This window comes from Rhinolophus hipposideros (genome assembly GCF_964194185.1).
Source record: "Rhinolophus hipposideros genome assembly, chromosome: 12".
Lineage (NCBI taxonomy): Eukaryota > Metazoa > Chordata > Mammalia > Chiroptera > Rhinolophidae > Rhinolophus > Rhinolophus hipposideros.
Window position 1 is genome coordinate 4,588,625 of NC_138058.1, and position 13,633 is coordinate 4,602,257.

Here is a 13,633-nt window from a genome sequence, read left to right on the forward strand (position 1 = left end):
AAGATCTGAAACCATAAAATATCTAGAAGAAAATATAGGAAGAAACTTCATGGACATTACCCGGAGTAAGATTTTCACTGATATATCCCCTCGCGCGAGGGAAGTAAGAGAAAAAATAAACATGTGGGATTACATCAAACTAAAAAGTTTTTTCACAGCAAAGGAAACCATCAATAAAACAAAAAGGGATCCCACTGTATGGGAAAAGATATTTGCCAATGATATATCTGATAAGGGATTAATATCACAAATCTATAAAAAACTTACTCAACTCCACTCCAAAAAAACAAACAACCCAATTAAAAAATGGGCAGAGGACTTGAGGAGACATTTTTCTAAAAAGGACATACAGAAGGCAAGAAGACATATGAAGAAATGCTCAACCTCACTAACCATCAGAGAAATGCAAATAAAAACCACAATGAGATACCACCTCACTCCAGTCAAAATGGCTATCATCAATAAATCAACAAACAACAAATGCTGGCGTGGATGTGGAGAAAAGGGAACGCTAGTGCACTGTTGGTGGGATTGCAGATTAGTGCAGCCACTATGGAAAACAGTATGGAGGTATCTCAGGAACCTGAAAATGGAACTACCCTATGATCCAGTAATTCCACTCCTAGGCATCTACCCGGAGAAATCCAAAACTCCAATTCAAAAATCTGTATGCACTCCTATGTTTATTGCAGCACTTTACACAATAGCCAAGATATGGAAACAACCGAAATGCCCATCGGTCGATGACTGGATTAAGAAGCTGTGGTACATTTATACAATGGAGTATTACGCAGCCATAAAGAAGAAAGAAATCTTATCATTTGCAGCAACATGGATGGATCTAGAGAACATTATGTTAAGTGAAATAAGTCAGAAAGAGAAAGACAAGTACCATATGATCTCACTTATATATGGAACCTAAAGAAAAGACTATGTGAATGAACTAATCAGAAACAGTTTTGGGGACACAAAGAAAAAACCAAGAGTTGTTAGATGGGTGTGTGGGGGGGGGTTGGGGATAAGGGGAAAGGTGAAGGGATTTGGAAGCAGCTGGTAACCACAAGATGGCCTCAGGGTTTTTTTGAAAATTAATTTGGGGAAGGTATTCAATAATGTTGTAAAGATTTTGTTGGGTATCCGATGGACATGCGTCCTATTTGGGAGACCACCTCAGGGATACTGTGGATACCTGATCATGGCATTGTACACCAGAAGCTAAACATTAATGAATGCCAACTATAATTTTATATATATAATGTGATGGTTCAGTGTGAGGTCGGAGGGATAGTGGATGGGGGGAGGGGGGTTCACAGTGTGAGGGATATAAATGATGAACGTCTAAGTATTACCTTGTCTTGTACACCTGAAACTAAAAAAAAAAAAAAAAAAAAAAGAATGATCTTTACATATTTGGGAATCAAGTCTTCTTTGACCTAGCATGAAGTTTTAGCTGTCGTGCTAGGCACATGACGATTCAAAGAGAAAGAAAGATACTATTACTTCTTTCATTTTCTAGTTGAAAGAACTGAAGTTTGGAGACATTAAGTAACTTGCTTAAGGTCACATATGTAGTTGGCCGTTGGGGCCAAGATTGGTCTCTGTGGAGCCCATGGTTTTGACCCCACATAAAGTGATAGAGAAGGAGGGGGGCACCCTTCTATATGTGAGATCAGGTGAACGAAAGGTGAGAGTCTGTCTATAAGGTGATGTAAATCACAACTTCCCATTCTTTTGCTTGGCCTTTCATTAAGTAAACATTTATTGTGTGCCTGTTCTGTGGTGCCATGAATTGAGGCTAGTTTATTACAATGATGTTTAGAATAAGTAAGTCTAGATGAGGTCAAAATTTGGAAGGGTACAGACTAAAATAAAATCAGGATGGCAGTACTGACGGTGGAGGGTTATTTGGTATTTTAAAAAAATGTTTAAATATTTGGTTATAAGATATGTCTCCCTTTTTGTAAGTTCTGCAAAGGAGAATCTTCAAAAAAAGTTGCAAAGAATAATCTTATAAAGCAAGACAGAGTCACTCTCTTCCGTATGGTTTAGTGAAAGCTTTGGGCCAGTATCTACATGATGAAAAACAATATCACTAAATCTCCTTTGACTTACATAATAAAATGAGATTTCTTGAAAAGTTAGTCAAGTTTTCACTAATTTCTACATAATGACCTTGTTACCAAAAGTCAAAATATATTTGCACAGTTATATTAAAATGTTTTGAAAAATAATTATCAGTAATTAATGTGTAACTTTGAGTTATAGGTTTCTTATTTAATTATGATAAATATTCATATCTTTAATAACAATTCTTCAAAATATTTTGTTTGGCAAAGTTGTTTGGTAATATGAGTTTGATGTTAAAAAAGTAGAAAACATGGTTTTAAAATATTCATTTAGAAATTCAAGATAACTAATTTCAGTATATATCACAGGTATTAAAACTTTAATAAGTATTTTTAAGTAACTTATTAATACTAAATAGGCTTGTAATGAAAGTATAGTTTAATTCATTTAATATTAAAATGTATTTATATTGTGTCAATATAATTGTTCACCGATATTCTCTAGGTTTCATTATGAAGAAAGCATAATAAATTATTAGCTTTGATAAATTCTCTATGTAAGTGAATTACAAACTTCTGAAATGTTTTTCCAACAATAAAATAAGTTTCAGGGAAGAGGTTCTTACAGTTTGTTTGCCTCAATACTACGTCAAAATGTTCCTCAAATCCTACAACTTACCGCTCTTTCTCTGGAAGTAGAAAAAGCAGACCTTGTATTTATAGATAAAACAAGAAGAATTTACTTAGTTGCAAAGTGTTTGTGCCCAAATCTGATTTTACTAGGATATCTTGCCCAAAAGCAAACTTCTCCATAGGAACTGATAATACAAAGGAAAAGCACAGCCCTGTGACTCCAGGTTTGGGATCAAAGACAGTGCTGACACAAAAGTACCTCCAGGCCCACTCTAACTAAGGAACACTCAGAAGGGTGAATTAAACAGAAGCTGCTCCTCGATTCTTCCCTCCAATATTTATGGCTTCCCTTTCCAGCAGATGCTCCCCTTCCCCATCACAACTCCTATCCAACAAGGCATGCCCACAAGACTTGTGTGCCATCAACGAGGCTGCTGGTGCTGGGCTAGGGGTTGCTAATGAAGGTACAAAAAGGATGCTATACTTTTTCCATGGAAAATGCTGTTGGCTGAACCATGTGCCTCAATATTACTGAGAGGTTGGTTTCTTGAAATCATTGAGTTGGGACCTTGTTTGCTGGTTCCCAAACTTATACTGTACTAATCAGTATATCCAAGAATTCTGTCTCCAAGGTGATAGAATCAAGCAAACAAATGAAAATCTACTTTTAAGAAGGACATTTACAGTCAGCTGTACATATGTCATTTTACACTAACTTTCCAGGACATAAAATGAGTCCATGATGGGAACAAATTTTATACCTACGTCTTCAAAGAAACAAAAACGATAATGTATTTGTAGAATTTCGTGTTCTCTTGAGCCAAATGCCTGTCACCTTGATGGTATGCTCATCAATGTAGAACCTGTGGACCAGACTTCTCAAGTTTCCTCCAATTTTAAGATTCTAAAAAGCTAGAAGAGTGGTTCTCCAAGTGCAGCCCCAGAACCAGCTGTTGCACTTGAGAATCTGTTAGAAATGCAAATTCTTTTCACTTCCACCCACTCAAAATCTCTAGGGCGGGCCTCCAGCACGACAGCCACTGATCCCTGCCTGGTATTCACATTGTTATGAATCTGCATCTCACAACAAGGGGGCTGACTCTATAGCGAACAGAAAGTTACCAATGTGATCATTGATGTCACCATAAAAAGCGCTGTGGCCTCCTCTGTATGTTTTCTGTCTCGGACCCCTTGCTCTAGGGAAGCCAGCTGCCATGTTAGGAGGGTGCTCAAGCAGCCTTATGGATGGTTCCACATGCTGGGAACTGAGGCCTCTGGACAACAGCCACCTTACAAGTGAGCCATCTTGAATGCAGACTGGCCAGCCCAGTCCAGCTTGGCTGCGACCTCATGAGACACTGAGCCGAGTCATGCAGCCCATCTGCTCCCAGATGACGGACCCACAGAAACTGTGCGAGATAAGAAATGCTTATTGTTCTTTTCAGTATCTAAGTTTTAGGGTAATTTGCTTCGGAGCATTACTCTTTTTCATCCTTTTGTGACTAGCAAAACTCAATCACCTCTGAGTAATTCTGATGCATGCTAAAATCTTTGAGAACCACTGAGCTAGAACATTCATTCATTCTCCAAATAATAGTTGTTTGGACCTACTGTGTGCCAGTCAAAGAGCAGAAACCCAGTGATGGGCAAAACAGACGCTTCCAGACCTCGATGTGTCCTGTTTTTTTCCTTCATTGCACTTACCACAGTTTATATCATTTATCTACGTGCACGTATGTTATGTCTGTTACTGCTGCATTGGCAGTTCCGGGGGGCCCTTTGCTTGGTTTCCTCAAGACCCTACCCCTGGGGCCGGCCCTGTGCATGGCACACAGGAGGTGCTCAGTTAATATGCACTCGGTGGGTGACTTTCCCTTCCATCTTTACTGCCCTCCTCCTATGCAATGAATTCAGGCCCCAGGAACAGGCCTCTAAACAGTACCAGTAACATTAAAGGAGGTCAGGTGTGTTCCCCTGGGAATCTAACTACCACTGGCTAAATTTCCATAGAAAGAAATATCTTTTGTGTTCAAAACAGTCAACTTTTAGAGTCCCTCTGTTTTACACATGCAGATTCATAAACACTTATAGGGAACGCGTATGCTGTGGGTTTAGAGATGTAAGGCATTAAAAGGGAGACTATTTTTTATGGACGGGTCAGCAGCCCATCAGTAAAGAAAGGGGGTTCATCCTGCATCAGCTCCAGGTGGAGTCCTGTGCTAATCGTGAGAGCAGAAAGGGTGGGAGATAGTCACGTGTGCTTCTTGGATGGAGACATCCTGCTGGCTCCATGCCGGGAGGAACCCCATCTGTGCACATTGAAACGTATCTCTGAACAGCTCTACAATGTGTTCTTCTGTTCAGTCACTGAGGTCAGAGTGTTTGGAAATGATGAGGTGGTGAGACAACAAGTCAATAGCTTTTCCACGTGACCTTAGAACAAGATGGGGCATTTTGAGAACACTTTTTGATAACGGAAACAAAACACTCATTGATTTTTAAAAATTCTTCTGGCAGATAGATTGAGATGTGGGTGACATCATTTTTGCACATATATGAGAATGTCTGACAAATTATAAAACAGACTCTGACTTTCAGCATATTTCTGAGCAAAATCAAAGAAGAGGTATAAAGATTGCCACTTTAGCAGGGCATTCAGAGGGTGATGGGTGCTCTGCTGGGCATAGCTTGCCCAGGCTGTACCTCCTGCAGGGAAGTAGGGAAGACAGCAGCGGATGAATTCAAGGTCAGGCTATGCAGTCTGTCACACCCATGTCCCCAGCCACACAGCCCAGCTAACCTGGTGGGAATTTAATGATGCCTTATCCACTTGCTCTTTTTCATTCTTTTGTTACTAGTGAAATTCAAAGTGCTGTTCCACCGAACTTTCTGTAATGTTCTCTCCACCTGCTCTGCCCTATATACACTAGGCACCAGGAGCAGGAAGGTTACTGAACTTGACACAGGACTAGTGAGACAGGAACTGAAGTTTTCCTCCTATTTAATCCTAATTGATTTCAATTTAAATAGGCATTTGTGGCTAGCAGCTGCCATACTGGACAGGACGGTGCTATAAAATAGTAACAGCAGCAAACTGGCCTGGTAACTCATCTTTAGAAAGGTTTTCTGATTCCCAGTTTTCATATGCACACACGGAGACTCACCGGATTAGGATTAAGTGATTTATCCGACCAGAAAGTTAGTAAGTGGCAGAGAAGAATTCACACTCAATTTGCCTAACCCAACCACATTCTTGCAATGACACCAAACTGTAATCCCCTTTCTTCAGGTAAAAGAAGCCTAAAGGCAAGCATTAGCTTCTGAAAAAGTCCAAATTGTCTTTAAATAGCTATGAAAGGAAGCTGGCCATAGGGGGCACAATTTCTTTCAACAAAAACACTGGAGAAAAGCTTTTCACAGCTATGGCTATCTAACTTGAATATCTCAAACTACATGTCCATACTAAGTACATCTGACAGCCCTGCACTGTGCCCTAAAACTTTTGTTGTAATCAAGCGCGGCCCACATGAATTCATGAGAAGGCAATGATATGGAAAAGACTTTGGTACACTTCTGCCACATGGTGTTATGCTGTCTAAGCATTACTCTAACCTGTTACCCTTTGCTGACAAACTAGATGATACTTTCTTTCCTAAATTAACAGGATCCAATGAAACTTCACAGAAGATAAACAGCTTAGGATTCCAAAGAGTTATTTGGAAATAAAGTGTCAAAGGCAGACTTTAAAAGAGGGGGAGCATGCTTAAGTAAAATAATATGCAGAGTCATATCATAAATTTTGTCTTGAATTCTACATAAAATATCTCATATTATTAAAATACCAAAAACCCATTCCAGAATCTGAAATTCTCAATTCAGATACTTGTATGCCCTGTATCCATAATCAGGTGAGTTGTTATCTCCTAAATCTCTCCTTTATTCATAGGGACCCACTGCGGAGCCCAAGTTAAGGTGCAGGGTTGTAAACTCATTGAAATTACGGTGGAGATATGACTATTATTTATGGACAAAACTAATACTCTTTGGCTCCATTACAACTTTCACGTTGACAAGGAGATCTAAGAAAGTTCTTAATATTACCATTCTTAGGTGAAATCATATAATGGGGTGATAAGCTGAAACATAGGTAGAGAAATGGAGTAAGACCACACACATGGAGGACCAAAGCCTGGATGAAAAGAGTACATAATAAACAAGAGTGATGATCTTGTTATATAAAATCTAGTTTTGCGATTGGAACTAGTGGACTTTGGTGGTGAGAGCTATACAAGGTGCTAGAATTAGTCTCATCCAAGCCTGGACCTACCTGGCATTATCCTGTGGTCACAAATTCAGCTCCCCAGCTTGGCCCCATCAGCTGTGTGTATGGGAGGGAGTTTAGATCAAAGATGGCCGAGGTGGTATCTGTGTGTCCTACCCTTGAACCTGGTAGTCCCTTGACTGCTCTGAAACACAGGGATGCTCTGCCTCGGCGTTAAGAAACTTGCAGCTTCCATTTCCTGTCTTTTGGAACACTTGCCAGGAGCCCTGAGTTTCCATCTAAGAAGTCCAGTTACCCTTGGGCCATCATGCAAGAGACCACAGGCAGGCACGTAGTCAATGAATGGTCCCAGCTGAGCCTGGCCTTCCAGCCATCCCTGCCAAGGGGCCAGACATGGGAGTGAAGCCATCCCATGAAGCAGCTGAATACAACCAAGTGACCCCCACTGTCAGTGCCTGTAGAACAGTACACCCAGCCAAGCCCGGCCTGACACACAAATCACGAGAAAAATAAAGTAGTTCTTATTCGGGCCAATTTCTTACCTGCAAGTGTTGGGGTAATGTGTTACGCAGCAATAGAAACTGGAACAGAATGTTTCTCTTTTCTTCAGCTACTCTAGTTTTCCTCCAAAACCACCTTTAAATTGCTCTTCTATAACATGAATGTGTGTTTATTAAATATCAGGCCTAACCCTGCCTGCCCACCCAATCATTCCAATTTTTTTAACACCTACCAATGAAGCCAGAAGATGGTGGGTTGGGCTGAATCTTCTCCTTAGTGTTCTCCTGGATAATGTCCCAAAGCTGCCATATAAATTTCGGATGAAGAATGTAAAATGGCTGATTCGGGTTTCTCTGACGATGCTGAACATATGGAGTGAACAGGTTGTAATCTGGCTTCTTGTACCACTAAGAGAAAAATAAAATCAACACAATCAAGTACTGAGGACCACACTATGAAAAAGGAAACAGGGCAGCACCCAGGGAGGGGGAACTCGGAGGTGAATGAGTGCAAAGAGAGACCAGGTTCTAGCCCTGACGGACCAGTGCTTTATTCTTTAATAAAATGAAGGAGATGGCTAGGGCAGCGGTCAACAGACTGCTCTGTAAAGGGCGTGATAATGAATGTGTTAGGCTTTGGGGGCCATGCAATCTCTGCATCATCTGCTCAACCCTGCCTTTGTACTGTGAAAGCAGCTACGGAAGATACATAATGAATGGGTGTGGCTTTGTTCCAATAAAACTTTATTTGAAAAACAGGGCTAGATTTGGTCCTTGGCTACAGTTTGGTCACTCCTAGGCTCAATCAGTGTATTTCAAAAATGTGTTTCCCAAATCTAATCTATAGTGACAGAAAGCATGGTGTAGGTCTGGGGTTGGGGCTGGGAAGAATGATGGGCGGGGCACAAGGGAAGTCTCTGGAGTGATGGAAACATTCTATTTTTAAATTGTGGTTGGTGGATACATGACTATATGTTTTTGCTAATACTCATCAAAATATATACTTACACTGACTACATAAATTATTTAATAAAAAAATGAACCATAAGGTAGATTAATAAAAAATAAAATGTCTTCAGAAATGTCTCAAATGAGACCCTGAAACGCAATCTGGAGAAAATATGTGGGGGAGAGGTTTAGCTCATAGGGCTCTGGGGCCCCATTCTCCCTACACATGGACACCCTGTGTACATGGAAGGACCCCAAGGAATAGTCCACGGTTGAGTATATTCTGTGGCTTTCACATTTTTGAGAATAACTGGGTCAGGCCATCTTTAGTTAACTATGCTCTTAACCGACAAGGCAGTGGAAAGGAAGCGAGAGAAATGTGGGGCTCGCTCCTTCACCCCTCATCCCAGGGCTCCCACAGCAGTCTCAGAGCACCGGGCCTGCAGACTGGCCCTGGCGCTTGGATTTCAGCAGTGTGGCAGTCCTCACCCACTGGGGTGGACAGCTCTGTGCCCAGGGCTTGGATACTTCCAACAGAGGAAGAAACAAGATCCAACAGCTAGATACTCTCAGACTGTCCACAAACAGCAAGAGAGCTGTCGGAACTTAAAGCCAGTGAACCTCAGGCCAGGAAGAAAGCTGAAAAGTTGAAATACCCATTTGATGCTTGATTCTCAGTAGAGGGTACATATGAGAATCGACTGGGGCTTTCTCAAAAACACATGTCAAGGCTATATGTTACATTTCTGGAAATGAGGCTCTGATAGATAGAGTTGAAAAGTACTCTCAGGTGATTCTGATTTGCATTCCTGGTTAAAAGCTGGTTAGCAAGATAGCTGGTCACGCTAGATAAAAGTCTAGCTTCAGAACACCCTTTCCAGAAGGATCCATTCAACCTTGGGAAGTTCTCTTAGAAAGTTATCTCTTGGTGGAGCCAAGATCTGTTTCCCCTCGTTCATCTTAAGAAGACTGCAGAACAAGTGAAAAGGACACTCACAGGCACAGGTAATGACATCTTTCACAAGGCTAAATTATCATCCATATTTCCCAGACCTCTTTCAAAAACACGTACAGGTTTTTCCTCAAAGGTTTCACCAAAAGCAACTAGCTGCTTGTTTAGATAGGCAATGACTTGCCACAAAGTCACGGACATAACTTGCTTATATTGTGAAGGCTAGTAATAATCTGGTTAGGCTATGTCAATAAGACTAAAAAGGTTTAGAGGTCAAAGCCAAAGGTTTAGGAAAAGCCCTTAACAGAGTCCATTTAAACAATAATAAGCTGTTGATACACAAATTTAGATTCTCAAAGCACTTCCAATTTATTTTAAAAGGTCTTGTAAATACTTGGAAGATAATGTAACCCTATCTCAACGGAAACATTCTGAGCTTAATCAGCCCAAATGATAGCATAACTAGGAATTTGTGAACATTTGGACATTGTACATTTAAAAAAAATCCTCCAGAGCAATAGCCCTTTTTTCACTAGATGGACAATGTTCACTAAGTATGTTACCGGACGGGGGTATCAAAGTGGTAGGAACGCAGGGGCATTTAAGTACCACCCCAATCAGTTTCATTCTATCAAAGCTTAATCATTCACTTGCTCCCATTACTACTCAGCCAAAGGTACTTTTAATCATTGGGTCCAGGTAGGGGCACCAAAGAAACACTTACCAGGTTAAGATTTGCAGAATAAGGAGCAGGGTCCCAGGCCACCAGAATGACGTCTTTATATAATGAACTGTCAATGAAGTGATGGTTGGGGTTGGTCAGAATCTGCAAATACATAGAAAGATCATTTCAAAGCAAGTGTTTGTTTCTTCAAAATCACATTTCAAAGAGATGAATGTTTTTTTTCTTGCTCTGATTCAGCTTTAAAAAGTTCCTCAGACTTTATGTTTTCTTCCCGGGGAGGGAGACAGACTGGTATTGCATGCTAAATAAAGTACTTAAAATAATTTTTTGGGGAAACGAGGATTTTGCTTATTTGTTTTTTAAGTCCACTAGTTCTTATGTTTTCATCAGCACTGTACTCGTACCTGTGGTGGTAATGATAGGCTCCTGAAAGATGTCATTCCCTAGCTAACTCAGCCCCCTAACCTCTTATTCCATCACCTTCATAGGTAATTTGGAAAAACAATTACAGGTATGGATGAAGTAAATTACAAAGGTGTCTCCACAGTGTCATCCTTGGGACAAAAGGGACACAGAGAACCTGGCCAGCTGAATCAGCCCTGGAATGACCATCCTCCCTCTGTGGCCCTATCTGGTCCTGGATGAGTTCTTCAATCTCACCTGCCAATCACTTTTTCTTTTTTTAACTAGTTTTTTTGGTGAAAAAAAAGTATTGATTTTCTTCAATTTTAAGGTGCAATTTTTCAGTTAAAAATCCAACTTTTTTCTTCATATTTTAATGTAACTGAAGTTAAAATGTATCTTACAGGTAACATTTTTTTAATTTGGTGGGGTTTATCTCCTCCACTCTGAGAAGCTGTTATTAAATGAATGGTGAATCTTACAATCAATGGAATCTATAAATTAAGGACATACAGTAATTGTTTCTCACCTCACTGCATGCTGTCTGGCTCAGGGTACTACGCAGAAAGCTAATCTTTTGTTCTGTGGACAACTTACCATAAGTCACTCATCACGTCATATTTTTCTATATAGTTTCAAACTCTAGAAACTGTGGTTTGTGCTGAGAATAATTCTACTATAAATTTGGAAAGCATTCTTATTAAGAACACAAAGAATAAAGATGTTTTCGTTTTCAACAATTTCATTTAGAGAAATTTCATTTAGAGAAATTTCAAGTAATGGACTAAAGTTTTCAAGCTACCCTATAAACCCTTGAATTTTGAAACTTTGCTTTTCTCTCCATCCTCTGTCTTCTCATGGGCATGATTTCTTCTAAATTTAAGTGTCTTTTTCCAAGTTCACAAAATACAGCATGCTAAGTCTCATATATGTATATATATATATGTAGTTTATATGTACTGATTTTTCCTTTTGATCTTATTTACTTTTTTTCTAGTCATGTCACACATAAATTCCCATTTCTCTGAATTCTTCCTTATTATTATTATTATATAATTACAAAACCCATAGAAATAAGCAAGATTGTGATCAGGGGTAACTGGGTAATTTCTCTTCACTTATCCAGTTAATCTATTCACCTATAAAGTGTACATTCATGAAAACACTGCATCTGTCTTACCTGGGAATTAATGATGCGTACAGTGGTTTTATTGCCAACATCTTTCTCATAGCCACGTGTAGGAGCAGCGTTAAATCTCAAAACTGCATCATGAGAATCTAAGGGCACATAAGTGACAAACTCACTTTTTTTCCTCTGTAGAATCAACATAATTTAGGAAAATAGGTTAAAGTAAATCTTTCAGTACCTGAAGCTAATTAGACACCAACAATGGAGACCCGTACGCATATTTTTCAGTATACTGTCTGTTTGGAATGAGATTCTGGCTAAGGCCAAATCATCATGGAAATATACAAATCCATTCAATTATAAGTGGTCCTGTATCATAAAAGTTATGTTTAGATACTTGTTACGTGTTCACATTCTTTAAAAGTGATATGCTTTATGCAGCCATTGTCCTAAAGATTCCAAAACATTTTGAAGATGGTGTCCTCTATGGGGACACGTAAGGATGCCCTAAACCGTCTTCTCACCTGCAGCTTCTCACTGCTCGTAGAGCACGGAGGCTGCTCCTGAACCTCCACTGCTGCCGTCTGCACCAAGACCAGGTGCGTCTCTCACACAGGAAGAGCCACAGCCTTCAATGCAACTTTATCACTTTTGGGTGCTGGTCTGTCTGTGCTTAAAAAGAAAACCAGCCCTGATTTGTGTGCATCTTTACATACTGCTGACGATGCCAAGGAGACCTGCGTGAGAGCATCCTTAATTTCCAGGAAAGGACTGATTTGTTGCCTCAGCCCTGGAGGAAGGGAGAGCCCACCAATGGTACCAGCTCCCAAGGCTATTTACATTCCATAAGGACACCTTGGTCCACGAAGCTTCCACCACAATATAAGTTTATGTCTCTCTTCATTTGACTTGAGAGTCAGACTTTCCCAAGTTCTCCGAGGTCCTGAGTGAAAACAAGGCTCCCATATCATGGAAGCTGACAAGGGAGACAAGAGTGAGAGGCTCACCCGACTAAGGGATGAAAATGAGGACAATGTCCCCTTTGCACAAATCAGTCTACAAGCATTCGTATGTCTTGAAATTTCCCGTGCCAGCTAATGCATTTCCCAGAGGCCAGACTGAAACCAGAGTTAATCAGCAATAAGGCAGTTTCTGTGGGCTATATTTAGCTTCAAAAACTCCATATGCATTTCAAGTTTAACTTGGAGCAATGACAATGCCTATTTGTGAGAGTGAGAGACTATGTATTTCTGATTTGCCAAAGAGCCTTGTGGATGTATGCCGTTTTCCCACGACCGTACCCCACTCGAATCCCAAAAGCAGCTCAGTTTCTTTACTCGAGTCCTGCTCGGCCCTCCTGAGCAGTCTCCGTGGGAAAGATCTCTCTACTCCCTGAGTAGCAGACCCTCTGTGCATGCCACCATTAAAACCACATTACAAAAGGTGCCTCTCTTGACGAGCACCAAACTCAGAAGAATTCAGATTCCAGTTTTGAGCACCAAAATTGATAAACCTTTGGAACACAAAGAATGAATAAAGCTATGGCTATGTCATCAAAAAAAATCCCACAACAGTCTTTTAGGGAAAATTCTGCCATAGGAGGCAAGCTATGACAGGCCACGTGTTTTAGTAAATAAAGTTGTACTGCAACAGACACACTCGTTTGTTCACCTGTTGTCTGTAATGGCTGAGTTGAGTGATGAGAGACAGACCCTATGGCTCACAAAGCATAAAACATTTACTACCTGGCTCCTCAAAAAAAGAAGCTTGTCATCTCTAGATTCTTACTTTTTGAGCTCAAAACCCCTTTACACTCTTGAAAATGTATGACCACCCAAAGACATTTTGTTTATTTGGACTACATGTATCAATATATACCACATTAGAAAGTAAAAATAGAACAAATTAAATAGTTATTAACTTAAAATAATTTTTTTTTTACAAAGAAACTATAATTTCAATGACAAAAATAGTGAGAAGACTGGCACTGTTTTAAATGTTTGCAAATCTCATTAAAGTGTGACTTTTAAGAAGAC

General features: G+C 40.0%; 1 protein-coding gene across 4 annotated transcripts in view; it reads right to left on the minus strand.

Moving 5' to 3' along the window:
• ST6GAL2 (ST6 beta-galactoside alpha-2,6-sialyltransferase 2) overlaps window positions 1-13,633 on the minus strand; it is a 71,187-nt gene that overhangs the window by 11,937 nt on the left and 45,617 nt on the right. For all 4 annotated transcript variants that reach the window (XM_081069642.1, XM_081069641.1, XM_081069640.1 and 1 more), the window contains exons 3-5: window positions 11,649-11,746; window positions 10,106-10,207; window positions 7,715-7,889 (exon numbers count right to left, since the gene is read on the minus strand). In XM_081069642.1, coding sequence (XP_080925768.1) covers window positions 7,715-7,889; window positions 10,106-10,207; window positions 11,649-11,746 — 375 coding nt within the window. The remainder of the gene's footprint in view (window positions 1-7,714; window positions 7,890-10,105; window positions 10,208-11,648; window positions 11,747-13,633) is intronic.